A 26427-nucleotide genomic window follows, 5' to 3' on the forward strand; every position below is an offset into this window, starting at 1 on the left:
GAATCAAATAATGAATGGATGGACTATTGTACAGTAGTAGTGTATATGTTATAATTATGATTAAACAGTTCTGAATAAATGTTAGATTTTATTAAGTATGGATAACGTCAACATTCTCTGCCCGTGATCTATATTTGGTTGTCCAAATTTTGAAATGGAATATAAATTGCCCTGGATGAGGTGGTTTGTTCAGTGGTACCTAATACTGTACTGTATTGTGGCCGACGTTCCTACTTCCTTAAAGCTGTGTGCTTGCGCATGCGTACTAACGTTACAGCGTTAGGGTGCCCTTGGAGCCTCTGAATAACACTCCGCCCCCGTTTAACATTTACGCCACTTTGATTGGCTCTCTGTGATCACAATTCCTGGTCACCGCAGGAAAACCGCAGCTTGGATTGGTTGAAATCTCATCATTCTCTTCCTAGCCTCGCCCTCTTATCGGTAAAGCGAGGTTAGGTTCAAGATGGCGCTGTCCGTGAAGTCCGTTCTCAGCTCCGGAAGGGTACGAAAACATATAAAAGACGTCAGATATGTCGTATTGGTGATGTTGAGGGTTGATATCGTCTCTCTGACGTCCCACAGAATGCCGTGTTGGTGCTGCGGCGACGGGCCTTTCACCGGAGCGCCCCGGCCGCGGTTCAGGTCAGTCAGTGCTCGCAGTTATTCGGCTAACGTCACCGCTGCAAAACTAACAAGTGATTTGAATTGACGGCACATTTACGTCACTTTTGACGTACAATTTATTATTATTTTTTTACATCTTTGGAGTATGCTGCCTCCCCACCGAGGACGCGTTTCTGCTGGTTGTCTTTCTGTACTATTGTTAAATTGTTTCACTCCCCAACCTTTTACCATTTATTACAATATAGCCTTAACATCTTTCGCTAAAATTATCTGATGACATCAACTGAAAAACAATTCCTGAACGCCACAAGCTGGTGGTTCCTTTCTTTTCGTATGGAAAACGATGTGAAAATGATTTCCATTAGTAAAGCAGAATTTAGCTTGAATTGCATTTAAAAAAAGTCACCAGAGTAGCGGTAAACGTTGACAACCCTTGAGATAAAGGACATCAACCAATCATCAAGCAATAGATGTCACTACCCCCCCCCCCCTGTCAATTATCTGGTGTAAAATGTTGTCAGGTGACGGTGCGAGATGCCCTGAACCAGGCCTTGGACGAGGAGCTGGAGAGGGACGAGCGCGTCTTCCTGCTGGGGGAGGAGGTAGCCCAGTATGACGGTGCCTACAAGGTGTGCAAACGTCCCCTCGCCATCTTCACAAGCCGTTTTTCCATCAAAGCCTCATCTTTAAAAATAAATGATTAAAAAAAGTTTCACCTTACGAGAAGAAAGCTGAAGGGAAAAAATAGGATTTGAAAAAAATATTTTTATTTTTTCAAGAAAACCTTTTAGGAGGGAAACAAATCACGCTACACGCATTTTAAAGAAAAAAAGTATATTTTTTAGCGTTCTAATGTTTTTTGTTCAATTCTTAAAATTGTAGCATTTTCCTTCTATTTTTGTACCCCTTAATTTTTTTCCTCATTTTTTTCAAATGTTCTTGCATTTTTTTTTTTACACTATTTTTGTAATTCGGTATTTTTCATCTACTTTCATTTTAGTGACATATTTTTTGTATTGTTCACATATTTCTGTTTCTTTTATCTTTCATTTAAATTTATTTAATATATTTTTTGTTTTGTCTGTTTTTCTACTTGTCATCTATTATTTTTGTTGTTTCCCGCCAATAGGTTTTTTTGTAATTTGTGTGGTGGGATACTTTTCCGTGCAGCAAAAGTGTGATTACGTTGACTGGCTCTCGTGATATTGCATCAACTGAAAGATGGTTTGTGTGTGTCGCTTGTAGGTGAGTCGTGGCCTGTGGAAGAAATACGGCGACAAGCGTGTCATTGACACTCCTATTTCTGAGGTAAGCTCTTGTGCAAAACGTCCCAAAAAAAACCAACAGCACATTTGAGGAAGTATTTGAGAATTTTGTCGTATGTTCCAGATGGGATTCACCGGCATCGCGGTGGGAGCGGCCATGGTAAGCGTCTCTCCGTGGTGGATAACTTGCCCTCTGAATAAAGTACTCCACTAAAAGGAAAAGTTTTTTTCTTTCCTTTGCCCCCCCTCCCAGGCTGGCCTGAGGCCCATCTGCGAGTTCATGACCTTCAACTTCTCCATGCAAGCCATCGACCAGGTCATCAACTCGGCGGCCAAGACGTACTACATGTCAGGGGGGCTGCAGGCGGTGCCCATCGTCTTCCGGGGGCCCAACGGAGCCTCGGCCGGCGTCGCCGCGCAGCACTCGCAGTGCTTCGCCGCCTGGTGCGTTGCTACTTTGTCCATTTTCGGCGATTTACGCTCGGTATGTTGAGTCAAATGCTTTTTTTTTTTCATTGCTTCGTCAAGGAGTGGAAGTTCAGTATTAGCTTCCAATCGACTCTCTGAGGCATTTTCACCCCTTCGACTATCAATTAAAACGTCCATAACAAAACACTAGTAATAATCTCCATCATAAGCATGAGTACAAATCCTTAAGTAAAAAAGCAAAAGTTTTTAAAAAATCCAAAGTAAGACAAGTAATGTCGGATATCCATTTCCTATTTAATCACAAAAGTAAAAGTAATCATAATTCCTATTCAAAAATAAATAGATAAAAGGCGAGGCAGATTTATTGACATAACCCATTTCATTCACAAGGTAACCCGATGTGCTTTACATATTTAAAAGTACAACACAAAACTCTTTTCCAAAATGCTGTTGTGTTTTGTATTTTTTATTTTTTTTTCCCCTCCGGTGTTGTCAGGTACGCTCACTGTCCGGGTCTGAAGGTTGTGAGTCCGTGGAACTCTGAGGACGCCAAAGGCCTCCTGAAGTCGGCCATCAGGGACGACAACCCAGGTGAGTTCTGCCATCGATCAATCAAAACAAACCAAAGTTTTTTTTTTTTTTTTTAAATCCTGATAATGAAGTGTCCCGTGGCTGGCGTAGTGGTGTTCCTGGAGAACGAGCTGATGTACGGCGTCCCCTTTGAGATGTCCGACGAGGCCCAGTCCAAAGACTTCACCGTGCCCATCGGCAAGGCCAAGGTGGAGAGGCAAGGTGAGAATTTAAATTGTTTTATTCATTTCTATATTGTATAGATTTTTTTTTTTAATTGTCTACTTTTAAACAATTTTTATATTCAAATTTCATCATTTTTTCTGATGTTTTGTCATATATTAGTATGTGCCGGGGTTTTTTTTGGTGTCTTCTCAGAAAGTGTTGTTTTCTCTCTATTGATTGGTTTGCGCCTTTGACCTCAAACGACCTTGACGCTAATCCCGATACGGTCTTATGGTGTCGCTCAGGTTCTCACGTGACTTTGGTGTCGCATTCTCGGTACGTCGGCCATTGCCTTGATGCCGCCGCCGTCCTTGCCAAGGAGGGAATCGAGTGCGAGGTACAAAGGCAAACGTGTCCTGCCAGCTGTTTTTTTTTTTTTTTTTTTTTTTTTTTTAAACAAACACTAATATTTGTTGTGTGCAACGAACAAGGTGATCAACCTGCGAACCATCAGGCCCATGGACGTAGAGAGCATCGAGGCCAGCGTGATGAAGACCAACCACTTGGTGACAGTGGAAGGCGGCTGGCCACAGTTCGGCGTCGGAGCCGAAATTTGCGCCAGGATCATGGAAGGTGCGCAATATTGTATTGTCTGTCTCAAAATAAGATTTTTGGCAAAAGTCATCCCAAAAGTAAAAAATTACCCATCAGAAGCAAAAGTTCATCACAAAACAAGCAAAGAAAGTTCATGATAAAAAAATTATTTTTGAGAAGAACGTCATTTATTTTCAAAAAGGTTGTTTATAATTGAGAACGGCTTTTTTTCACCCCCAAAAATGTTGGTTTTTGAGACCTCTCTCTCTCAAAAGCCGAAAGTTAATTTAGAGAAAAGGTTATTTTCATAAGTAATAAGTCAAAACGCTTCCAGGATAAAATGATTTGGTTTATTTCAAGTCCTAATCTTGAAGTGTAAAAGTTGCATTAACATGCTTCCAGTTGGACACAACTTCGAATGGGGTTCCTCAGGGAAATGTTAAAGGTCCCTGCAATTTTTGTGATGGAAAAACCATCGCTCTTCCTGTTTACTTTTTAGGTTCAGTGATATGTTTTGTGTTTTTTCCTTTTTTTGTCTGTGCTTGTGTTCAGGGCCAGCCTTCAACTACCTGGATGCTCCGGCCACCAGGGTGACGGGCGTGGACATCCCCATGCCGTACGCCAAGATCCTGGAGGACAACAGCGTTCCGCAGATCAAAGATATCATCTTCTCCATCAAAAAGACACTCAACGTATGAAGCAGAGGAAACGTGTTTAAAAAAAAAAAAAAGAAAACGGCGGACGTGGGGGAAATCACGTTGTAAATAGAGGCTGTTTTTGGAACGTAAGAGTTCCGCTGCAGTCATCACCTTCTTCTTCCACTCCAAAATAAAATCAACAATCCGAACGTACGAGTTCCGCTGCAGTCATCACCTCCTCCTTCTTCTTCCACTCCAAAATAAAATCAACAATCCACCTTTCCAGTTGTCCCGTTTAACAAATGAACTGTATTTATTAGGTAAAATATCCGCAACATTTTGGAATTAATTAGGTTTTGTCCCAAGACCCTGAATAAATGCTTGGCTAAGGCAGTGGGAGGTGAAACCGTAAAGTGGGCCAGGCTATGTTCTGGTGCTCTGTGGATGTTGTCTGTCACTGTAAATGACTGTTACGACAATTAAAAGAAAAAACACTTCCATCCATTATTTGTTTCTAGTGGAATTTTTTTTAGAAGTTGGGGCCTTTTTTTTTAACATGGACGAACCTATGAAAATAATAAAAAAAGACACATTACCCCACACTCATGGTAATGTATCAAGTACCCGCTCGTACGATTGTAGGAAAACAAGAAAAAATAATGGCTTGTTAGGTTAATTCTAAAACTGTTTGCAAAAAATAATTACGCTACACATAAATGGAATTGAGTTAGTGTTAAATATAAAATGATTTCATGTTTAATCAAACTCTGGTCCTCGAGGGCCGCTTTCTTGCATGCTTTCCAGCTCTCCCTGGTGTAACAGTGTGGCCTTCCACAAGATGATCGCCATTGCCTCCCTTTGACGGTTGATGCAACGCCAAACTCGGAAGGAGCAATGCGGTTGGTTGAACTGAGACTTTCATGCAATGTAAGTGCGGCAAGTTGACGTGACTGATATCGTCTTTATTTTGACATTAATATCGTCATTTTTGACATCTTGACTTCGATACGATATATCGCCCAGCCCTTGGAGAAACACTGACACTTCATGTTGACATCTACAAGTTCAAAAACAAACATGTCAACTGTTGAAACATGATTTTATTGTTGCTATTTACAAGGTTACAGTTTGAGTTTGTGTGTCCTGAAATTGTATGTTTTTGTTTCTTTGAATCTTAGGAAGAAAGTCAACGTTCCTGATCTCAATTTTGACTTTTACAGGTTGAAAGCAACGCTTTTGAAATGTGTCAAAATGCACGTGAGACATTGAAATGCTCGTCCTGATGTTTGTTGTGTGCTTTCCTGGGATCTTTTTTTTTTTCTCCTTTTTATCCAGAATGCTCAGGGGGCCGACAGGTCGGCCCGTCCCACCTCTGAGTGTCCCTTGAGCAGGCCCAGACGCACCACCACCACCTTCCTCTTCCGCTCCGCCTCTTCCTCCTCTTCTTCATCCTCCTCTTCCTCACGCTCCCTCTTCCTCTTCTTCCTCCTCCTCCTCCTCCTCTCCTCCAGCTCCTCTCGCACCCGCGCTTCCTCCTCTTCGTCATCCACTTCTTCTTCTTCTTCTTCTTCTTCCTCCTCCTCCTCCTCATCTTCTTCATCTTCCTCGTCATCCTCGACGTCGTCTTCCTCCATGTCGATCATGTGCTCTTGACTTTCTCCTCCGTTCTGGCCAGAAAAACATATGAAATGGTCATCATTAAAAGTTACGGAGGTCCACTATCTGCAGAAATGTGAAGAAGTAATCAGTGCCGGCTTTTCTGTTGCAGCTTTGATTGGGCCAATTTCACTTGCGTGACCATGAATCAATGTCATTCTTTAGATACAACACAATTGTGTGAATTTAAAAATTCTGATGTTTTATACTTTTTTCTATTTTAACCATTTTGGACATGCCTATATGACAGTTTCTCACTGTTTTTTTTTTTTTTTTACATTTGATACAAATTCACGTTTTTCATCCATCCATCCATTTTCTAATCTGTATCCTCACGAGGGTTGCAGGGGCGTGCTGGAGCCTATCCCAGCTGTCTTGGGGCAAGTGGCGGGGGTACACCCTGAACTGGGTTGCCTGCCAATCGCAAGGCACATGTAGACAACTATTTGCGCTCACAATTACACCTAGGAACAATTTAGAGTGTTCCATTAACCTGTCACGCGTGTTTTTTTGGAATGTGGGAGGAAACCGGAGTACCCGGGAGAAAACCCGCGCAGGCACAGCGAGAACAGGTGCAGGAAATTGTCGGCTTGACATTGGCTCCCTGTTTGCCTTTAGAAATTTGGTGACTCACCGCCTTGTTGTTGTGGCCGCCGCTGGCGGTGCCACGTAACCGGTGTAGGCGCAGGCGCACTGTGTCCTTGTTCTGGCACAGGCCCAGGCTGTTTAGGGTGTCCAGAGCGGGTCCGGAGCAGCCCTGAAGACGCAGCTTGGCCCCCAGCGCCGCCTGCAGGAAGTTGTTGGTCCAGATGTTCCTGGTGAACAGCGGCACCGCCAGCGTCAGGACGCTGCGGCGCATCACCTGAAGCTCCGCCTCCGACGCCGACAGTTGGCTGCGCATTTGCGCACGCGCACAGGCACACAGACATCTCGTCAGTTTGGGGTTGGGACAGTTTTGAATGAGAGAATTTCATAGTGATGGACTTGAATGTGCGCCGGTTGGGCACTTACTGCCTGCTCTTGACGAGGGCGTTGACGGTGGGGAAGAGCGAGCGCAGGCACGTGGTGACGAGCGGCGCATGCTCCTGCACCCAGCTGAGGCAGCGCGCCCACGGGAAAAAGGAGAGCAGCTTCTTGCTGGACACCTTCTGGTGGAAGGGGCTGTCGGCGTGGCGCGATAGTGTTTTCATCTCCTCGCGCAGCTCGCGGCTCAGGAAGTCCATCATGGGCTTGCGCGCGCCCTTAGCCGACCAGAGCGTCCGGAAGGCCGAGCGGTAGCACGACTTGCTCACAAGCAGAGCCGCGCGGCTTTTCTTGCCCATGCGCTGGCCCTTCTTCCTGTGGCGGCTGCTCACCTGTGCCCACAAACAATTGCTCAAAGGGAACTCGAGGAAAAAAAAAAAATCTTTGCAATAATACGTTACATATGTATGTGATGTCAAAGTGCCCTCGGGCTCGCATTGCGAATGTCACGTGTCCAAACGTGCAATCGCAATGGGAGGCCGAGGGCACTTTGACATAATTTTCAGTAGATAGCAGCGGCGCTGCAGCACAAAATGTCTTTTTGCCCCCTGAAATTCATAATGCGGTATTGGTACTGGCAATGCTAACTGCATAAAAACTTTTATTTAATACAAGCGTCTGTGCTTATCCATTGTCCTGTTATTTTGTTTGAGTTTGTGAGGGGCGCTAATGGTTATTCTTGCCTCACTTGTTTGACCGCAGCAGGTTTGAGCCACAAGACCCTCTTCCCGTTGTTCTTGCGCCAGCATTTCGTCCTGATGACCTGCGCGCACGTTTCGCACACAAACGACTTTTTGCCGATGGCGCAGGCGTCGGGGAAGACCCACTGGGCGGCCTCTGGTGTGGTGAAGGTGAACACAGCCCTCCGGTTGAAGCCACGGCCCTGCCGCTCAAACTGACCTGTTGGGGGTGAGGAGACTCATGATTACAAGAATACCCAAAAGACAAAGTAACTTGCGGAGGTCATGATCGCATTGTGACATCTCTACCTCAAATATTGTCTCATTCTACAGGAAGAGCGGCCACGTCATAAAGAAGTCGTGAGTGAATTTCTGAGAAATGACTACTTTTACTACAATTTTATCTTGAGAATTTTTACATTTGGAATGAACACTTAAAATGCCTCTAAAACCGTTGACAACAACAAATCCATCCATTATCTGAACCGCTTTATCCCTGCGAGGGTCTCTGGCACGCTGGAGCCTGTCCTCTCTGACTTCAGGCAGCAGGCAGGGTACACCCTGAACGGGTTGCCTGCCAATTACAGGGCACACCTAGACAAATCAACAATCACAATTCCACATACAGACATTTTAGCATGATCAAACAAACTACTGTGCGTGTTTTTGGAACAGAGAAAGAGTCTTGGGGTGAACATACCGTGGATATTGTTCTATCTAGTGATAGTAGAAATTGCTCTCCTGTGATCTGACTGGCCCAAGTGGTACATTGCAAGACCCAAGAACACGAATAAGTTAAGACAATAAAAGTAGAACATTTCCCATGACACACCCTTGCAGCAGCAGCACATCTTGTCCTCCTGGGCCTTGGCCCGCCGACGGCCACGATGTACGGTCACTTTGGGGAGATCGTCCACCTCCTCATCCTCATCATCCCCGGCGCACGCTGGGAGTTCAGCGGCGGTGGAGGTGTCGGCGAACTCAGTCTCCGCATAATCGTGTTCGTTGGAATCGGACGGAGGAGCGGAGGCGTCGTCGTCGTCTTCGTTGACCGCCGCGGTGCTCTTGGCCTCTTCGCTCGTCATCGTAAACCGACTTGGAACTTGTCACAGAGTTTGCAAGGAAACTATTCCAGCAGCCATCACTAACGTGAGCTGCGGGCAAACACGTCAACCCCACCGCAGTGAAGCCTACGCAGCGGCCACGCAAACGGCACGAGGCGACGCACTCGCCCCCCTAACCCCCAACTCTATGACTGCGTTCAGAATGTACTAAAAGCAGTCATTATCTAAAGAAAGCGCTTCTCAGCGTGCAAGTAGCATCTGGCCAATTTAAAAACAGTACAAATGTAGTAAACCGGAAGCGGCCTCAGCCCAACAATTTAACTTCCGCATTTGTGTGCGGCCTCAACTTGTTTTACCGCCCCGACATGGAGGGAGTTAGTACTGCAATTTACAGTTTATATTCTATCTAGCTATCTAGATATCTTTTATTGAGCGTGGTTGACTTTATGGATTTAATTGTTGGTACGGGAGTCATTCTGTTTATTATGTTGTGTCAGGTGGTGATTTATCATGAATAACTGACAATAAGAGTCCAATGTTTTTAACAAAATATGTTTCTTCTTGGGTTTTATTTATTTTTCCCACCTTTCATCTAAGAAAAAAAATATCTGAAGATACTGTATGTCTACCCACTGGTTTAATTTATATTTCCCCCCTTTTCTTTGTCCCCTGGAATTTTTTGTTTCGTTAAAAAACAGCTGATAGGACAACTACCGAAAGTTTGTTGATGTTTTGATGCTCTAACTTTGTTGATTCAAATTCTTGTGACTTCACAAGTTCGTAATAACATATCTTATTTTGAAGCGTCTCGCCAGAAGTGGGTCGCCCGCATGCGCTCGGGGAAAATAAATGGACGAAGCCAGCGACAGCCGCAAACGCATTTTCGCTTGTTAAGTGGCTGATGGCGTCGTTATCGGAAGAGGCGCATTGGTATTGTTTGTCAACATTTTCCGACGCTCTTTACTGTGCTAACTTGCTAACATAGCAGAAAAGCACAGCTGCCGCCTAGCCTCTTTTGTTACGGGTGTTTTAATTCCGCATGCGTATTTTCTCGCAGCACTTTCGGCACAATTAATTAACGCATAACGGAGAAATCAACTGTAATATACAACCCACTGTTAGGGCTTTGAAGTAGAGTTTCAAACCAGGGTTAGGGTTCTAAACAAAGACTTAAGGTTTTTAAAAGGGGCTAGGGTTTCAAGCTGGGTTTCAAAGTCGGGTTTTAAACAAGGGATAGGGTTTCTAACAAGAGCTGGGGTTGTAAGTGATAGGTTTGAAAGGAGGGTTCGGGTTTAGAGCCAGGGTTTGGGCTTCAAAACAAGGGCAGGCCTTTCAATTTAGGGTTTTAATCAAGGGTTAGATTTCAAGCCGGGCTTGTTTTCCAAAAAGGGCTGTGGTCTCAATGACGGTTTTAAAGAAGTGGTAGGGTATGAAGCCGAGGTTAGGCTTTCAAAGTCAGATTTCGAGGCAATGGTAGGATTTCAGATGGTGGTTGAAAACCTGTTTTAGGGTCTTAAACAAGGAGTGTGCGTTCAAATTAGGTATTGTAAAATAAGGGATATGATTTCAAGTTCAGCTTTTAAGACAAGCTCAGCTTTCAAAGTAGGGTTTCAAGCCAACGTTCTGGTTTTTAAAAAGCATTATGGTTTCAAATGGATATATTGTATGAAATTTTGTGGGGTTCAATTGTGGAAGCGCAGCCAGCAACTACTTATGAAAGTTGGGTTTGCTGTGCAAACAGTGCAGCAGTGTTGTTGGTTGTTGTATGCGAGAGAAACAGGGTCTGCCCGCTGAACTTATGGATGGGTCGTCGTGGTAAATGAGAAAAACACGAGCGTGCGTCACCCCACACACTCGGAAGTGAAGAGCAAGAAAATGTGGCGGGATGATGCTAAGTGTGTGTGTGTGTGTGTGTGTGTGTGTGTGTGTGTGTGTGTGTGTGTGTGTGTGTGTGTGTGAAGATGGGCGAGGAGGTGACCCTGAATGTGGGCGGCTGCCTGTACAGCACGTCGTTGACGACACTGAGGCGTTACCCGGACTCCATGTTGGGGGCCATGTTTCGGGGGGATGTGCCCACTCTGAGGGACGCCAGTGGGAACTACTTCATCGACCGCGACGGGACGCTCTTTCAGTACGTAGGGTTTCAAAGTAGGGTGTCAAGCCAGGGTTAGGGTTTCAAAGTAGGGTTTCCAGCTAGAGTTAGGGTTTGAAACTAGAGTTAGTGTTTCAAATTAGGGGTTTGAACCAAGGTTAGGGTTTCAAGTAGGGTTTTCAGATAGGGTGTGGGCTTCAAAGTGGGGTTTCCAACTGGCTTTAAGGTTTCAAACTAGGGTTAAGGTTTCAAAGTATGGTTTCAAGATAGGGTTAGGATTTTAAATTAGAGTTGTAATCTAGTGTTAGCATTTCAAATTTCGGTTTTAATCTTGGGTTAGCATTTCAAAGTAGGGTTTCAAATGAGAGTCTCAGAGTTAGGGATTCAAGCTAAGGTAAAGGATTCAATGTAAGGTTTTTAAGTAGAATTTGGGTTTTTAAGTAGTACTGTATTTCAAGTCAGAGTTAGGGTAGGGTTTTAAACGTGAGTTTGGGTTTCCAAGTTAGGGTTTCAAGCCGGGGTTAGTTTCTCAAGGTAGGGTGTTCATTTCTCTCTGCAGTTACATCCTGAACTTCCTCCGCTCGTCCGAGTTGACGCTGCCGTGCGACTTCAAAGAGGTGGAGCTTCTGCGCAAGGAGGCGGACTTCTACCAGCTGGAGCCCTTGCTGCAGCGGCTGGGAGACCCCAGGGCGCCCCCGCCGCAGCTGCGACGGAGGCCGCCCCCTTCGCCCGGCTCGCACGAGCAGTTGCTGGAGCTCTGCAGCACCAGGAAGCTCTCCAAGTACTCCAACCCGGTGGCCGTCATCATCACGCAGCTCACCGTCACCACCAAGGTGCGCCGTCGCCCCTCCCCTGCCTTCAAACCATGTCTTGTAACCACAAATTGAAACCCTATCCATAGCTTCAAACCCTAACCCTGATTTGAAACCCACATTTTGAGCACATGCCCTTCTTTGAAACCCTGACCCTAAATTAAATCCTACTTAAAATCTAATCCCTGGCACCAAACCCTAAATTAAAACCCTAACACAGGCTCAAAACCCCAATCCTGGATGGAAACGCTCAGTGGAAACTTAACATGACACCCTCATGCTGACTTGATACCCGTAGAAACCCAAATGAAAACCCTCATTCAGGTTTGAAACCCTGACCCTGGCTTCAAACCGTACTTTAAAACCCTCTTTTACAATGAGACACTTGACACCTAATTGGAAAGCCTAACTTCAAACCTTACTTTGTGTATGTGTGTGTAGGTCCACAGTGTGTTGTCGTCCATCTTGTGCAGCTTCAGCAAGTGGAACAAGCACATGATGGACACTGGCGACTACCAGGTATCCTTCACCTTTGGCCCTTGCGACCACCAGCAGGAAGTCAGCCTTCGCGTACGCTTGCTGGACTTCATCTCCAAAGCGGTAGATGCACCAACGCACGCGCACCTCCCTACCTTGCCACAAGTCGTATTTATTTCCCCGTTCAATTCTATGGTTAGCATCGCTTTTTTCCTCTTCTGTGGTGACAACAAAGAAAAAGCTTCGATCCAGAACCCTACTTTCAACCCTGTATTGAGACGTCAACCCAGGTTTGATACCAAGATCTCAAACACTAATCAGGACTTGAAACCCTATTTCAAACCAGAATACTGACCCCAACCCAGATTTGAAACTCGAACCTTGACTTCAAACCTTACATTCAAAATCTAACCATAAATTGAAACTCCAATTCTGGCTTGAAACCCTACTTAAAAACTCTAGCCCTGGTTTGAAACCAAAACTTGAATCCTCAACTCAGTTTTGAAACATTAACCTTGTCCTGAAACCCTACTTTGAAACCCTAATCCTGATTTAATACCATACATTGAAAACTTAACCCTTTCTTAAACTCCAAGAACCTTAACTCTCAACCTAACCCTCGATAAAAACTGTACTTTGCAACCCTAATCCTAGTTTAAAACCCTTTTTTTAAACCCTGTCCTTAAATCCCCACTTTCAAGACCCCACCCTGCCTTGAATCCCCATTTTGAAACACTAAACCTGTCATGACACCCAACGTCAAACTGCTGTTTACAAACCCTAATCCTGATTTGAGATCGTAATTTGTAACCCTAATCCTGTCTGAAAACCATAATCCTTCAATAAATCCCAATTTTGAAATCCCAACCCTGTCTTGAATCCCTAATTTGAATCCGTAATTTGAAAGTTTAATTTAAAACCCAACCCTGTCTTGAAATCCTACCCCTTTCCCAAACCCTCCTTTAAACCCTCACCCTTTGCCTATGTTTCCTGATAGTGTTGATCATTTCAGGGCATTCCACATGCGTGCCATTTTGTTTTTCAGGGTTTTAGCATGCGCAACTCCCGCGTTCACCACATGAGCGAGCGGGCCAACGAAAACACGGTGGAGCACCACTGGACCTTCTGCAGACGTGTATGCAAAGCCGACGCCTGCTGAGGCCTTTCAAACGAAAACCAAAACATTCCACGTCTATTTGCGGCTCCGCCGCCTTGCCACCAAAACACTCAACTCAAAGAAATAAAGTCCTTCAAAAAAACGCTTTGCCTCATTCTAAAAATAAGATCAAGAAACAGCAAATCCCATTTTGGCGTTTACCCTCACAGAGCAGAAACCCTACCTCGAAAACATAACCCAACTTTGAAACCCTACCAATTGCTCTAAACCGTGCTTTGAAAACCCACCAAAAATGGTTTAAACCCCTACTTTGGATTCCACTCTTCATCTCTGGACCCACAGCCCAACTTAAAACCCAAGTTTGAACCCTCTACTCTGGCTTGAAACCCTACTTTGAAACCCTAACATTGGCTCGAAACCTAAATTTGAAACCGTGAACCCTGCTTCTATGATTTTTTTCACCTTTTAGTGGGAGCCACAGGTTGTACTACCCAATTGAATAATACCACACATGACACCAATAGGTAGGCCTCCATGACTCACACCTTCGACAATAAGTCATACTCATGGCACAGTTCAGGCGCTTTATCATAAGGTATGCACATCCTGATGGATGTGGTGGGGCACTGTGCAATTTGCACCATAACGTACAATTGTTACTTTAAGAAATATGAAAATGAAAATAGTCCATGCCAGTGCACGACAATATGGCTCAACCTTAGTGTCTGTGATTTTTAAAAAAATATACCCAATATGTTAAAATGATAGAATATTGATGATGTTTTATGTGTTGTGTTGTATTATTTTGTCATTTTATGTTAAGTGTTCTTTTGATGGCGGCGCGGCACCCGTAGCGGCTCCTCTTGTTGTCTGTAAGTTAAGAGGGAGGAAATTTCATCTACATACAGCACATTTGACAATAAAGTTGTACTTGATACTTGATAAAAGTAGCTGTAATTTTTGTTTAGACGTGGTGGGGCACTGCCCCAATTTGACCAAAGAAGTATGACTATATATGTATATCTTTTTGTAGAAGTTCTCGACTTCCCTCGTGAAAATGCGTCTCTCTTTCTGCTTTGTTAAAATTAGGAAACTCTTAAAGTCAGAATTCTGAGATTAAAGTCAGAATTCTGACTTTAAAGTCAGAATCTTGCCAACCTTTTTTTTTTCTTTTCATTGGCCCTAATCCTCTTCCGTATAGACGTGACTTTTGGCTACAAATACGAAAATCACCAAAGCCCCGCCCTCTGTTTATGACGTAGGGGCTTAACATCCGCGTCGTATTTCCAGACTATTTTTTAAATGTATTTGTATATGTAATTTTTTACGTCTTTGTCTAAAGCGCTGTTTCGCCAGTCTTCAGTGTGTTTGGTCGTGTTATCAGACGGGATAATTTTGGAGGAATTCCTCACATTTGTCGGGCCAGTTCCCTGCCCCCACCCCTCTGTGGCCTCGTGTCCCGCCCCCTCTCCTTTCTCCCCGACTGCCTCAGTCAGCCGCTTCGCTCTCGTCGCAGCCATTTTACGGTGGAGCGTCAGCGCGGCGGCGACCGTAGGACGCCGAGGCAGCACGGCGAAGAGGTAATTCCGCCTCGGGCCCTCACTTTTGCACGTCGTTTGGTCGACCTTCATACGTCGGGCGTAGCGAGCGGAAGGACGGAGTTGAACTGACTGGGCTGCACTGGCGGGGCTGAGCTGGCCGGCCAGAGCCACTCCACCGCCGCGACCGCCTCCTCGGCCGCGAGGGGAAGCTTGACACCCGCACGCCCGTAAAAAAAGAGGCGACGCCTATCGCCCAAGCCATTAAAGTTGTATGCGAGGTGGTCAGCGTGGAGCCGGTGAGCCGAAAACAAACACTTATATTAAAAATTAGAATGGAGTCTGGATTTGATGGCTCCATTCCGATAGGGGGCCCCCGAGAGCAGGGTGTACCCGACGTAGCGACGGCTGGCTAGCCCTTTGCTGAAGTTTTATTCCCACTAAAAGTGTCCTCAGATGAAAACGGATTGTAAATTAAATGTCGTTGTGCCTTAAATATTGTGTTTTAGACTAGTTGTGTATATTGCACGAAACCGCAGTTTTGTTGTTGAACAAAATGGCAGAACAAAACCGCCACCTGCGTTGCACATGGTTGGCTTTTATTTTCTGGAGACTCAATTAGCGCGCAACTACCAAATATTTTGGTACCCATTTAATAAAACGATATTTCTGCTCGGATAAAGAACATTCGTGTACACAAAAGATATTAAAACACATTCTTCTTAATAATCACTGATTAACTGTTTTTCAGGAAAAAGCCGAAAGGATAAGAATTGGTTTTCATTTCCAAGATCATCCACATTTTTTTATTTACAATGAAAGCGTGCAAAGTAATTGTATTTTATTCGCTGCAAATATTAACTGAACAAAACAGTTTGGTCTCTGAAAAAACTATAACTTTTTTCAGAGACCAAACACAAAAACGGTTCCATCGTGTTTTTAAATCGATATTGTAGTCATTCATACTATGCGAAAAAGCAGTGCTATTGCTCAACAAATGCCAGAACAAAATGGCCTCCTGTGTTCCAAATGGATGAGCTATTACTTTTCTGTGACCAAACAGTAAAACAGTTCTGAAGACGTCATTGTTCTCGTTTATGTCACGTGAAATAACGCAGTTGCGAAGCCAACTTTAAATGCCAAAACAAAATGGCCACATCTGCTCCAATTTGTTGAGCTATTTTTCAGAAATAAAATGCGGGAACTGTTACTATTTGGTTGTTTTTTTTTCACATCCTTATAGTACGTGAAACGTTAAAAGATTTCCAATGTGTGTTTTTATGTCGTTATTGTGCTTTGTTTCTATTACCAAAATTGGCAGCGCCTTTAGCGGCCCGGTAGTCCAAAGGTTAGCGCATTGACCTCACAGTGCAGAGGTCGTGGGTTCGATCCCGGCTCCGGCCTCCCTGTGTGGACATTGCATGTTCTCCCCGTGCCTGCGCGCGTTTTCTCCCGGTACTCTGGTTTCCTCCCACATTCCAAAAACATGCATGGCTGATTGAACACTCCAAATTGTCCCTAGGTGTGAGTTTGAGTGCGGATGGTTGTTCGTCTCTGTGTTCCCTGCGATTGGTTCGTAACCAGTTCAGGGTGTCCCTGAAGACAGCTGGGATAGGCTCCAGCACCCACCGTGACCCTCGTGAAGATATGCGGATCGGAAAATGGAGCTTTAAATGCCTGAACAAAATGGCCACCTGCGTTTCAAAGGGTTGAACTGTTTAATTTTTTGGAGACCAAACGCAAAATGGTTTGAAGAGCTGATGGGCTTTTTTATTTTTAGTTTTTGTAAAAGTCCAATGCGCTAACTACTCGTAAAAGTGGCCTGCTTTGTTGGTTCATGGTCTGTATCCCCTTTCACGCCTTAGCTGGCATTTTTTTAGGGCTTTTCCCCGTGTGAATGAGGGGGGAGTGTGAAATTTAACACTTGACGCTCCCTTCCCCCGCCCTCTTGTGTTGAAATCTCAAGGCGGGATTCCGAGTTGCCTGTGTGAAAGGTAGCATCTGTTGGTTGTAATCTTCCGCCTCACTTGGTTATGTGTGAAAGGCACAGGCGAAATGGCATTGTCTTTTGTCATAAGCGGCATCAACATCCAAAGCTCACTCGTATTTTCTTTTGTTTGTTTGTTTTTTTAGCCTTTACTGTTGTTGCTTTTTGATTAAAAGAAACTCAGGGGGCGGGGGGGGACTTGATCCTTTTTTAGCTGAAAGCAATCAGCTAAAAATGACGTATTTTGAATGGCACAACTCTGTGGATGCCGGCAAATTTGCAGGTCAGTTTGAATCCACCATCCCGATTCTGTACCGCACACACAGGACATCGAGACCAGAAAAAGACGGCTGTGAACGGGCTTTAATTTGACTTGTCAATTTTGTCCAGAGGCCAACCCCCTTTTTGCTCCAAAATGGTTTGTACCAAGAGCCAAAATTATAACCAGGTGTTCTGCATCCACCACTCTAGTTATGTTTCTTTGTAATATCTTTACGAATAGATACTTGGAGGAAGCAAAGTTTCCATAGGGGGCTCTTCTGCTTTGGTATCCTGGCATCCTTTGACTCTTGACTATTGATCAACTTTTGCTGATCTTATTGGAGGACGATGCTATCAAGTAGATTCTGACTAATCTGAAGGTTCCTTGGATCATCTGTGGCCAAATTGTTGCCTGTTTGGGGAAGAAGGAGCAAGCTGTCCATTTTTGACCGCTTACCCTTTTCATGGCCACTTCCAAGCTATCCAGTCTGACATTGGGCAAAACAGGAGATGCTCATCTCTGATCGTTCGGTCCTGGACATTCCAGGCCATGGCTGCCTTTGCGTGTGTTGACCATGTGCTTCTTTATTTGTCTAAGACTAGTTTGAAGACAGAATGACATTCCAAAATCGTGTCTCAGGTGCCTATGCATCAATCAGGTGGACTCTGTCTCAGTAAGTCTTGTATCTGGTCTCCGGAGTACAGGAGCACCAATATTTTCCAGAGCACCCCGGTAGACTGACAAAAGCCAGGACTGAAATATGAATGCAGATAATCATGAGTTGTGTCTGCAGTCAGGGTCTCAAATATTTGAACTGAACGACACAAAAATCCGACTTTGACCAAATCCTTTGTTTCGGTTCGTCTCGGTACAAGTTTGCTTTTGTTTCCAGATCCATTGTAAAGTCTCCCTAATAAGTGCTCTGTCACTTGTGACATTTTCTTCTGAGTACTTTTGGCATGTAGCTCTGCTTGTGTCTTTTGGTGAGGGTAATACCGGTTTCTTTCTGATCTGGTCCAGCAGTTGTCCCCTTTGTCGTAACTTGACAAATTCGTGTGGTACCCGCGTCAGGCCGGTCGAACTTGTGCAAGTACGATACCCTCAAAGGCTGGGTAGAGTCGTTCATACAGGTCATATAGTCAGGAGGTGTCAATCAGTCCTCATTTCCCCTTTGAACTGATTAAAATTAGGATCCTAGTTGACAGTCTGTTTGTGGAGTCTTGTCTTTGGGTGCCCAACTAAGTCCAGTCTATGACGAAAGGTCATTTGAGTTGTGTGATTGTTGTTTGTCTTTTTCTTGGCTAGGATTGCTAACATGGCTGATGGAGCACGAGGTCCTGCGGTCGGCCGGCCGTTGGAATTTGCCAATGAGGAGCAGCGGGCGGTTCACTCTTGGTGCAGAATCGAGTCAGCCGGCCACAGTGTGCTCCTGGAAGCGGTAAAGATCCTTAGCCCCATGTCCCGGGATCTCTCCAGCACCCAAGAGCTCGTCACCTTCCTGCAGGAGCTGAGCGAGGAGGGACACAAGCCCACCGTGCTGCGTAGCAAGGACGTCTATGGCTACCGCTCGTCCATAAACAAGCCGCTGACTGTGGACATGCTCAAGCCGCCCAGCCGGAATGTCAGGCCGATAGCCAAAAAGCGGCGAAGGGTTCGAGTTAAGAAAAGAGAGGTGCACCCTTCCTGGAATGTCTTTCAAAGGGGAAACCCCAGAATCCAGGGGGTTCCGCCTCCGGAGCAACTAACGGACCACCAAACTGTTGTCTGCAATAAGACCCCCGTAAGGACTTTGGAGATGTCTGAGGCGCCGCCAGTACAGTCGTGCCTCAGACTGACCAATATCAAAGGGTTGTCTGGTTGCCACACGGCCAGACTCCAGATCCAAACCACGTGGGACTTACCCCGCAAGACACCTCCAGCTGTCTTTTTGCAGAAGCAGCCACCTCCAGCACTTTCAGGAATACCGTCGCAGCCTTCCCAGAATGGTGGCGGGGCGTCCACCAGAGCCGTGGCCTTGTTCAGCCAGAAGAGCCTGTCTTGCCCCCTCCGACTGGATGGCGCACTCGTTGGCGACTCTGCACCCGTGTTCTACGCCAACGGCCGAGGTTTCCCACAGACTCACACGGAGCATACCAGCAACGGCTGGGGTGGCAACGTCCTCCGCCAGAATGGACAGGGCCCCAAAGAACTGCCACATCCGACTCGGCAGAGAAACCGCTGGCGAGACAAGACGCTCTTGGGGTCTAAGATCGTGAAAGTGGACGACTCTCGCTCGGTGGACGAAGCCCGATGTAAAGCTCAGAAAATCCTGCAGGTCAACCTGTCTCCCGTGATCCAAATCTGCCCGCTGAACCACGCGCTGAGAGACTTCCGATACCAGAACTCAAACTGACAGTCCCTCCGAGCTTACGCGTTGCTTTATTCGGGTCATTGTCTTACACATTTGTCAGTTTCTACCGGAATACCCCTTAGCAGCAACATTCTGTCAAGGTTTTCATTTTTTTTATGTCTGAAGTGTGGCAGGTCGTGTCTGAAAGTCGGGGTTCCTTGAAAGGCATTCGAAGTAGGGAGTTGCTTTTCCTAGCAGGCTGGGAAATTCCTTTCCGCTGAATGTTGGTTACATTTTCAACCTCTGCCCACTTCTGTATTTCCAAGGGAGTTTTCGCGTTGCCATTTCTCGTGGCCTAAATATTTTTAACTCACCGTTCTTTGGAAAGTATTCCCATACCCAATTGAAGAATATCACCGTTTGGTTTTTAAGGATGGAAGTCAACACTGTGCTTCCGTAAAAATTGAAGAACACAAAGAGGTGGCGACGGGTCTCCCAATAAAACAAGTATCCTAAATCCGAGCAAAACTTGAGTTGGTCTTCCTTTTTTGTAGAGTTGTCATTGGGCGGTAAAGGAAGGCATCGGGATCCACGTCAGTGGCACTTTGCTTCCTGATGGGGTCGAAGTGTCTGTCCTTCGCAACGTGTTCCTTTTTTGTTCCACGAGGAAACAGACACTGTCGGTAGTACTTTGGCGTGGGTGCGGAATGAGGTGCAAAAGCTATACAAATGTTTGCAAAATCTGAAGTCACCCTTTTGGTATAAAAAACCCGAAATCTGTTTGCTATAATTGATCAGAGGTGAAGAAGACGTTTCCTCGTGTCCAAACCAATCTGATGACATCTCCACCACTCCCCTCCACACCATTTTTTTTGGACCATCAAAGTTGACAGTTTTTTGCTTAAGAGTCTGTTTTCCGCTGCTCACCTCAAATTTGATTGTTCTTATTTTTTTATATCTATCTTTCTTTATCTTATTTGTGAAATGCGTGTAAGAAACTTTCCTACGTGAGCTTTCAAAAAGTTTTTTGTTCAATAAAACTGTTCTGAAAACCAGTCATAATGTTTTAATTGGGGGGGGGGGTGACCCCCGTCTTATGCCATGTTTCAGGATTGGAACATTGCAAATATAGTGGTGTCCCTCAGGGTTAAGTCCTAGAGACCTTGTTCTTTTTTTTTTTTTCTCGACGTGAAAACGACTGGTTTTGTTATCGTTGCAAGTTTCTTACTGATAACATGGTAGTTATGCTTCTGACACAAATTAATTTGCTAATTTCTTGTTTCACACAGAAGTAATTTGCCATTTAACGAGGGTTACTGTAAAGCAGTGCATCTGAGACAATGACCGACATGAGCAGCATATGTGCCGAAAGAGTTTTTTTTGTTTTTATTGCATTAGATAATTGCTGTAAATTACATGAAGTATAATATTGTGGGGTGCCAATTTTCCTCATTCATAATAACCAGTCAATATTCAACAAGATCACTGCCGCGATGCCTATACATTGGATCCATTGGTATTTCGACCCAACCTGGACAAATAACAAAACGCCATTGTCTCACCCTGGGTGCCTTCGGGGTCTTCTGGAATTTAGAGACGACACTGAAAGCACCCGCTGCTTTAATAGACATGTTTACCTAATTTTGTGTCGATTGGTGAAAGTGATGTCAGGGCTGAATTATTTTGTTTGTTTTCTAACTGTGCTAATGCATGGCCCTGGACAATCAGCTCGGCGTGAGAGCGTGTTGATATAATTGGCTCCCACGTTGCGTAAGTGATCGAACTAGTTGGTATGGAAATTGTGGAGTCACCATGTTCATGTTGATTTGTTGGCTTTTTGCCATTTTTACTTGTTCCAACCAGATTGATGACTTCAGCCAAAAAGCTTGGCAAGTTTCCGTCACCCTGTGTTGAATGCCTGCTTCTTATTGGGGTTCATTTCAATTTTCCTGGGAGCAGTTTGTCAAGTGCTACCCCAAAATGGCCACTTCAAACATAAATGATTGAATTCCTCTTCAAGTTTTCGGCATGGGTTGTTGAGATGCGTCTTCTCGCAGACCAGCGAGAAGGTTCTTGAGACTTTTTTTCCTGCATCCTATCACACCAATTCCAAATCCAGTAACAGGGGCTGATTTTTTTTTTTCTGCCAAGTCTTGCTTCGAAAAGTCGTGTTTTTCGTAGGATTTTTGCCCAAAACAAAATGGCTGCCCTCCTGCTCAGTTTGGGACATACAGTGCATCTTGTCATAATACACGTATTATTTTATTAGTTTTCCTGTATTCCCAAGCCACTAGCCGCCGCGATAGAGCAGGTCAGTCAACGTCTTCGCTTCCTTCCTCCACATTTCCTCCCAACGCAACCTCCCCCCCCCAGCTGCTGCTGCCGCCATCGCGTCACTTCTCGGGCAAAACCAGTTGCACTCGTTAGTGTCGGCGCTCGCTCTTTGTGTGGTGGGGGGAAGGGAGGCAGACGGGCGGGAGCCCAGGCGGGAGGAGAGCCGAGCGGCGGCGTCACGCGCACTCGAATGAAAACCACCACTCCGCCGCTTTGATGTTTTCCCGCACAACTGCTTCCTCTCGCTAGCCGCTACAGAGTGCCCTATATTGCGAGGTTGCCATTTTGTGGTGCTGTTGGAATGCGTCGTGAGTAGAGATTATCACCTATATAAGTGCCCTCATGTAACCCACAATGCATCTTGGAAAAAAAGTGAGAAACCGACGGTCACTAGAAAAGTAAAATAACCAGTGACGTGCCAAGTCACAAAAATATTCCGGTTCTTGGGCATGAAGACTTTCTTGGGAGTTATTCACTCGTTGGCTAATTCACTTGATGTGTGCATGAATCTGTGGTCCGTGACTCAAATAGAGAAGTGAATTGGCCATTAAAACAAGAATCCCAAATCAGAATTCTTGGGAGTCAAAGCAGAACGGCTCATGCCAAAACAACAATGCTAACCGGTGCGTAGCCTACAGTGTTTGTTTTTCAACTGGTTTGCCGGCGTGCTCGTGTCAAGCTACGTCAGCGTGGATTTCGAACCCCGCTTCCATCGATCCATCTCGCGAATCTCTGTCAAACAAGATGGATGAACTTCTTCCGCGTTCTGCTGCGCTCTGCTTCACCGAAACCCGTCTCAGCGACCGCCACCAGGACGCGACACGGAGCTATCAGTGAAATCAAAAGGTGCTGGAATATGCTTCTATATCAACAAAGAACGGTGCACGGATGTCACGAAACTCAACGTGCACTGCAGCCAGGACTTGGGAGTCGCTGTTTCTAAACTGTAACGCTTTCCACTCACCACATGAGTTCGCCTCTACCTTAATTCACACCCCAGGCCCCATTTCCTGGTCTGGAGATCCCAAAACAGGACGTGAGACGGCTCTTCAAGCAGCAGCAGAAGAAGAAGAAGGCCCTGGGGCCCGATAAGGTGTCCCCCTTTCCTACCTGAAAGTCTGCGCTGACCAGTTGGCTCGGTCAAGACTGTAGAGATGATTGGTGGACTTGAGGAAACATCCTTGTGGCCACAGCTGCCCCTCACACGATCCAACTGCCCTCCGTCAAGCGTCGAGACCTTCAAGTGCCTGGGAATCAAGGTCTCTCGGGACATGAAGTAGGAGGCCAACATGAACTCCGTCCTGAAAAAAGGCCAAGCAGAGGATGTACTTCCTGAGGCTGCTGAGGAAGCACGACCTGCCGCAGGAGCTGCTGAGACAGTTCTAGACAGCAGTCATCGAATCAGTCCTGTGTTCGCCTATCGCAGTTTGGTTCGGGTCCGCCACAAAAAAGGACAAAATCCGACTGCAACGGACAGTTGCGGCTGCAGAAAAAAATCATTGGGTTGTTAACAAGACGGCGTCAATCACTTTTTCACATGGATTTTATTTTATTTATTTTTTGTTGGGGTGCCTTAAATTGTCGTGTAGAAATGGCATTTTGTTTTTACTTGGGTGGTCTCTGTGTGAGATTAAAATTGGTTTGATGAACCGAAACCTTTATATGTGCTCAATATGGAAAGAACACAGAAATCAGGAAGGGGGCAAATCCCATTTCACAGCACTGTATAAAAATCCCTATCTGGTGAGGAGGGAGTAGGGAATCTTTGACCTTGGTTCCAGCCTCCAGCGTTCAGGGGGAGGGAAGGGGTGGAAGCCATAATACAAGAAAGAAAGAAATAAAACATGACCGAAGTGCAAAAGAGGACGAGGAAACCATGGGTCATAAACGTGGCTGCTCTGCTCGCACGTGTTGATTCTCGCCAACCTCCTCCCCCAATAAGCAACAAAGCAAAGGGGCTAGCGGTTAGCAGCACGATAGCTAGCTGCTCTAAGAAAATGTTTCATCGCATTACGTGTGACATGTGATCTGTTTTCATAGTTGTCGGTGTTTCCATTCCAGGACTTCAAATGTTAGCATTTTGAGGCTGAAAGCTGCTATTGTCATTGATCAGATGAATATGTAGCCTGCATGTTTTATGGCTGCCGTTTTCAAATGCTAACATTGGTGTTAGCATTATTGGACTCCACGCTCTCATGGTTTATCGGGTGAATGTATTTGTACTTCTTTTTCAGTGTTTGCAAACATATTCTAAGCAACATGGTTAGCGTTTTCAGAATTTAAAATACTGTCGTGTAAATTTGCTCAGTCAAAGACAAACATTTTCTATGTTAAAAATGCGAACAATGTTAACGTTAGCTGTAATGTTAAAAGGCCTTTTGTTTGTTTGCTTGCAAGTTGTATCATTAATGGTAGGTAACGTTTTCAGGATAGAAAACTCTATCGTCATGTTCTTATTCGGATTCCACAAAATGGTGTCGCACTCAACAGCCCCTGGCATCTCCAATAATTCGGTGCCTGAAATGACTCTTGGTGATTTTGAGTTGAGAACCTCGATTTACTTTGGATCACGTGACCGACCGTGCTTGTGTTTTTGCGTGCGCTTTTGCGTAATGTTTGTTTTTGTGTGGACATCTCGTGTCACGTACGGCCGTGGCTCTTTCGTGACGAGCTCAGCACATTCGCACTGCTGACGTCCAACGCCATCAATGATTCATGACACCGCGAAACACACACACACGCGACCGCCGTGTGTGCGTGTGTGTGCGTGATTGTGTTTTCGGGGTATTTTTAATTTTCATTTGTGTTTGTGAATGTGTGTTTTCGTGTGAGATTGTGTGTATATTTGGGTTTCCTGCTTTTGTGTTTCTGTGCATTCGTGTTGACATGAATTTGTTTGTGTAGGTTTTTTTTTTCTGAAATTTGTGTCGGTGTGTGCCTGCATGTTATGTGAATTTGTGTGTTTGTGTCTATTTGTCCTTTGTGTATGGTTGTGTAAATAGTGCTTTTGCCCTCTCCCCCTTGGTTGCATTTTTCCACTGAAGATTTTTTTTCCCCCCTAAAGAAAAGACCCCAGGATAGTCCTATATCTGGGTTGTTCTCAGAAATCACCGTCCAGGATCCAAGAGTGTGACATGTGAGCCCAAAACTGAACTTGTGCTAGACTATTTCAAAATGATACAGTGCAAAAGTAATGGAACAGCAAGGTCCTCAAACCTTAAACCTAATTTAACCACAAGTAGACAAGATGAACATCATAGCGCTAAGGTGTGATTTCGGTAAATTAGAAAAGTCCAGGTCCAAACCTCATCATCCGCCATTTTCATTCGGTTTGGGTGTCAAACCTGGTTTTAATCAAATACAATGTTTTGCAAGAAAACTTTTTCTTTTATAGCCAAACCCTGTGTGTGTGTGTGTGTGTGTGTGTGTGTGCGCGTGTGCGTGTGTGCACGTTTACTTTGTTAAGGCAGATGTTGGCCCAAAACATGGATGCACACAGCATCAAGACTCCACATAGCGCAACTGTTTGGGTTAGCACCTGGCTTGAAAGGGGCTGTTGACCTGAGATAAGTAGGGACATAGAGTCATGCAACGCATGGTTGGTAGAAAACGATTAGTGCAAAACCTTTATTGACAATCACTTTGTCTTCCTGATGCGCGACAGCTTTTGATTTTTGGATACACAAGAAATGGCCATTAAAAAAAAAAAAAAAGTCAACCGGCGAGCAAACAAACGCTTTTACTGGTCCAGGTCCAAGATCTTTGGAGGTTCCTCGGGTTCTGCCGGCTCCGCCCCCTGACCGCTCTCCTGCCATGTGGGAGGGGAAGTCAATGTCAAGAGGAAGGAGTCACAGGACCGACCGATCGCTGGTGATGTGAGACTGACAGTCGGGCGTCTAGACGACTCACCCCAAAAGGTTCGGCGAAGGCTCTGGAGCCGCTGTACAGAGGATTGGGGATGGAAACCAGGGCGGGTTTGGACGGGCCACCCGACGGATTGTCCTCGTCGTCATTCTGATTCGCGAGAGGAAGAGTCGTTAGTTGTTTGCGGCTCGATGACCTTGTACAAGCACAACAGTCTAAAGTCTCCATTTTAGCGCTGGGCGATATGACGATATGTATCGTCGAGACGATAAAAAAGATGCTCTGGCGGCAGCTCTCGCGTCTATCGTCACGTGTCCTCGACTAATAGGGCAGCTGCGACAATTGACAAGCCCACCAGCCCCACCCCCGTGTATGCACGCGTGCGTCTCACTTTGAAGTACTGAAATCTGAAGGCATCCGTTTTGTGTTTGAAGACGTAGTATCCGATCCCTGCCGCCACTCCGGTCAGCAGCAGCGACACCAAGATGGCCGACACAGTGCCGCTGGAGTGGGCGTGGCCGCGTGAAGCGTGGCGGGGAGCCTGGATTGGCCACCAGAGAAAAATACGCACACACATCAATCGACCGGATAACGGCACTTCAGCGAAACGAGCTGGTAACCATGACGACCAGAAGACAGACCATTCAGGAATGATTTCGAGCAGTGGTTCCAAGTACCAGTGGGGGAAAAAAAACAACAACTTCGCACTTCAACTATTACCATTCTGATCAACAAGAACAATTATTGGCCAAACATATATTTAGCACTATTCTAAAGTGCTGTAACAATTTCCACATGTGCTTGAATAGAAAAAAACATGAAAAATCTGAATAAAGGTTGATGAACAAATTTCAAGAAAAACATGTCAATGCATGATTGAACTGAAAGGTGAAATATAACTCAACGA

General features: G+C 45.3%; 5 protein-coding genes across 9 annotated transcripts in view; 3 read left to right on the forward strand and 2 right to left on the reverse strand.

Moving 5' to 3' along the window:
- Positions 1–373: 373 nt before the first annotated feature.
- Positions 374–4476, forward strand: pdhb (pyruvate dehydrogenase E1 subunit beta). Its single transcript, XM_019860584.1, has 11 exons — positions 374–502; positions 583–642; positions 1146–1253; positions 1870–1932; positions 2014–2049; positions 2143–2333; positions 2815–2909; positions 3000–3110; positions 3359–3450; positions 3545–3686; positions 4200–4476. The coding sequence occupies exons 1-11, from the start codon at positions 464–466 to the stop codon at positions 4343–4345; spliced, it is 1083 nt and encodes a 360-aa protein (XP_019716143.1). The 5' UTR covers positions 374–463; the 3' UTR covers positions 4346–4476.
- A 1023-nt stretch (positions 4477–5499) lies between these two features.
- On the reverse strand, positions 5500–9039 carry LOC109510262 (bromodomain adjacent to zinc finger domain protein 2B-like). Its single transcript, XM_019860444.1, has 6 exons — positions 8477–9039; positions 7653–7864; positions 6953–7296; positions 6576–6834; positions 5798–5952; positions 5500–5518 (listed from the first exon to the last, which is right to left on the reverse strand). Exons 1-6 carry the CDS (start codon positions 8727–8729, stop codon positions 5500–5502), a joined length of 1242 nt encoding a protein of 413 aa, XP_019716003.1. The 5' UTR covers positions 8730–9039.
- Positions 9040–9529: 490 nt separating this feature from the next.
- kctd6a (potassium channel tetramerization domain containing 6a) lies at positions 9530–13348 on the forward strand. Its single transcript, XM_019860493.1, has 5 exons — positions 9530–9638; positions 10670–10839; positions 11360–11633; positions 12054–12212; positions 13135–13348. Exons 2-5 carry the CDS (start codon positions 10670–10672, stop codon positions 13246–13248), a joined length of 717 nt encoding a protein of 238 aa, XP_019716052.1. The 5' UTR covers positions 9530–9638; the 3' UTR covers positions 13249–13348.
- Positions 13349–14449: 1101 nt separating this feature from the next.
- Positions 14450–26427, forward strand: part of ccdc71 (coiled-coil domain containing 71) — a 38000-nt gene continuing 26022 nt past the window's right edge. The window contains exons 1-3 of one of the 5 annotated variants that reach the window (XM_019860490.1): positions 14640–14786; positions 17591–17666; positions 18299–20378. In XM_019860490.1, the coding sequence (XP_019716049.1) occupies positions 17608–17666; positions 18299–19385 (1146 nt within the window). In that variant the 5' untranslated portion in view covers positions 14640–14786; positions 17591–17607 and the 3' untranslated portion in view covers positions 19386–20378. Of the gene's footprint in view, positions 14787–17590; positions 17667–18298; positions 20379–26427 lie in introns of those variants that run through there. The other 4 variants (XM_019860491.1, XM_019860492.1, XR_002167102.1 and 1 more) reach the window with 4 other exon arrangements.
- stab1 (stabilin 1) overlaps positions 25256–26427 on the reverse strand; it is a 41364-nt gene continuing 40192 nt past the window's right edge. The window contains 3 exon segments of the mRNA XM_019860489.1: positions 25256–25464; positions 25566–25670; positions 25912–26061. Of these exon segments, the coding sequence (XP_019716048.1) occupies positions 25396–25464; positions 25566–25670; positions 25912–26061 (324 nt within the window). The 3' untranslated portion in view covers positions 25256–25395.

Source organism: Hippocampus comes, unplaced genomic scaffold (assembly GCF_001891065.2).
Source record: "Hippocampus comes isolate QL1 unplaced genomic scaffold, H_comes_QL1_v1.1 scaffold106, whole genome shotgun sequence".
Taxonomy (NCBI): Eukaryota; Metazoa; Chordata; class Actinopteri; order Syngnathiformes; family Syngnathidae; genus Hippocampus; species Hippocampus comes.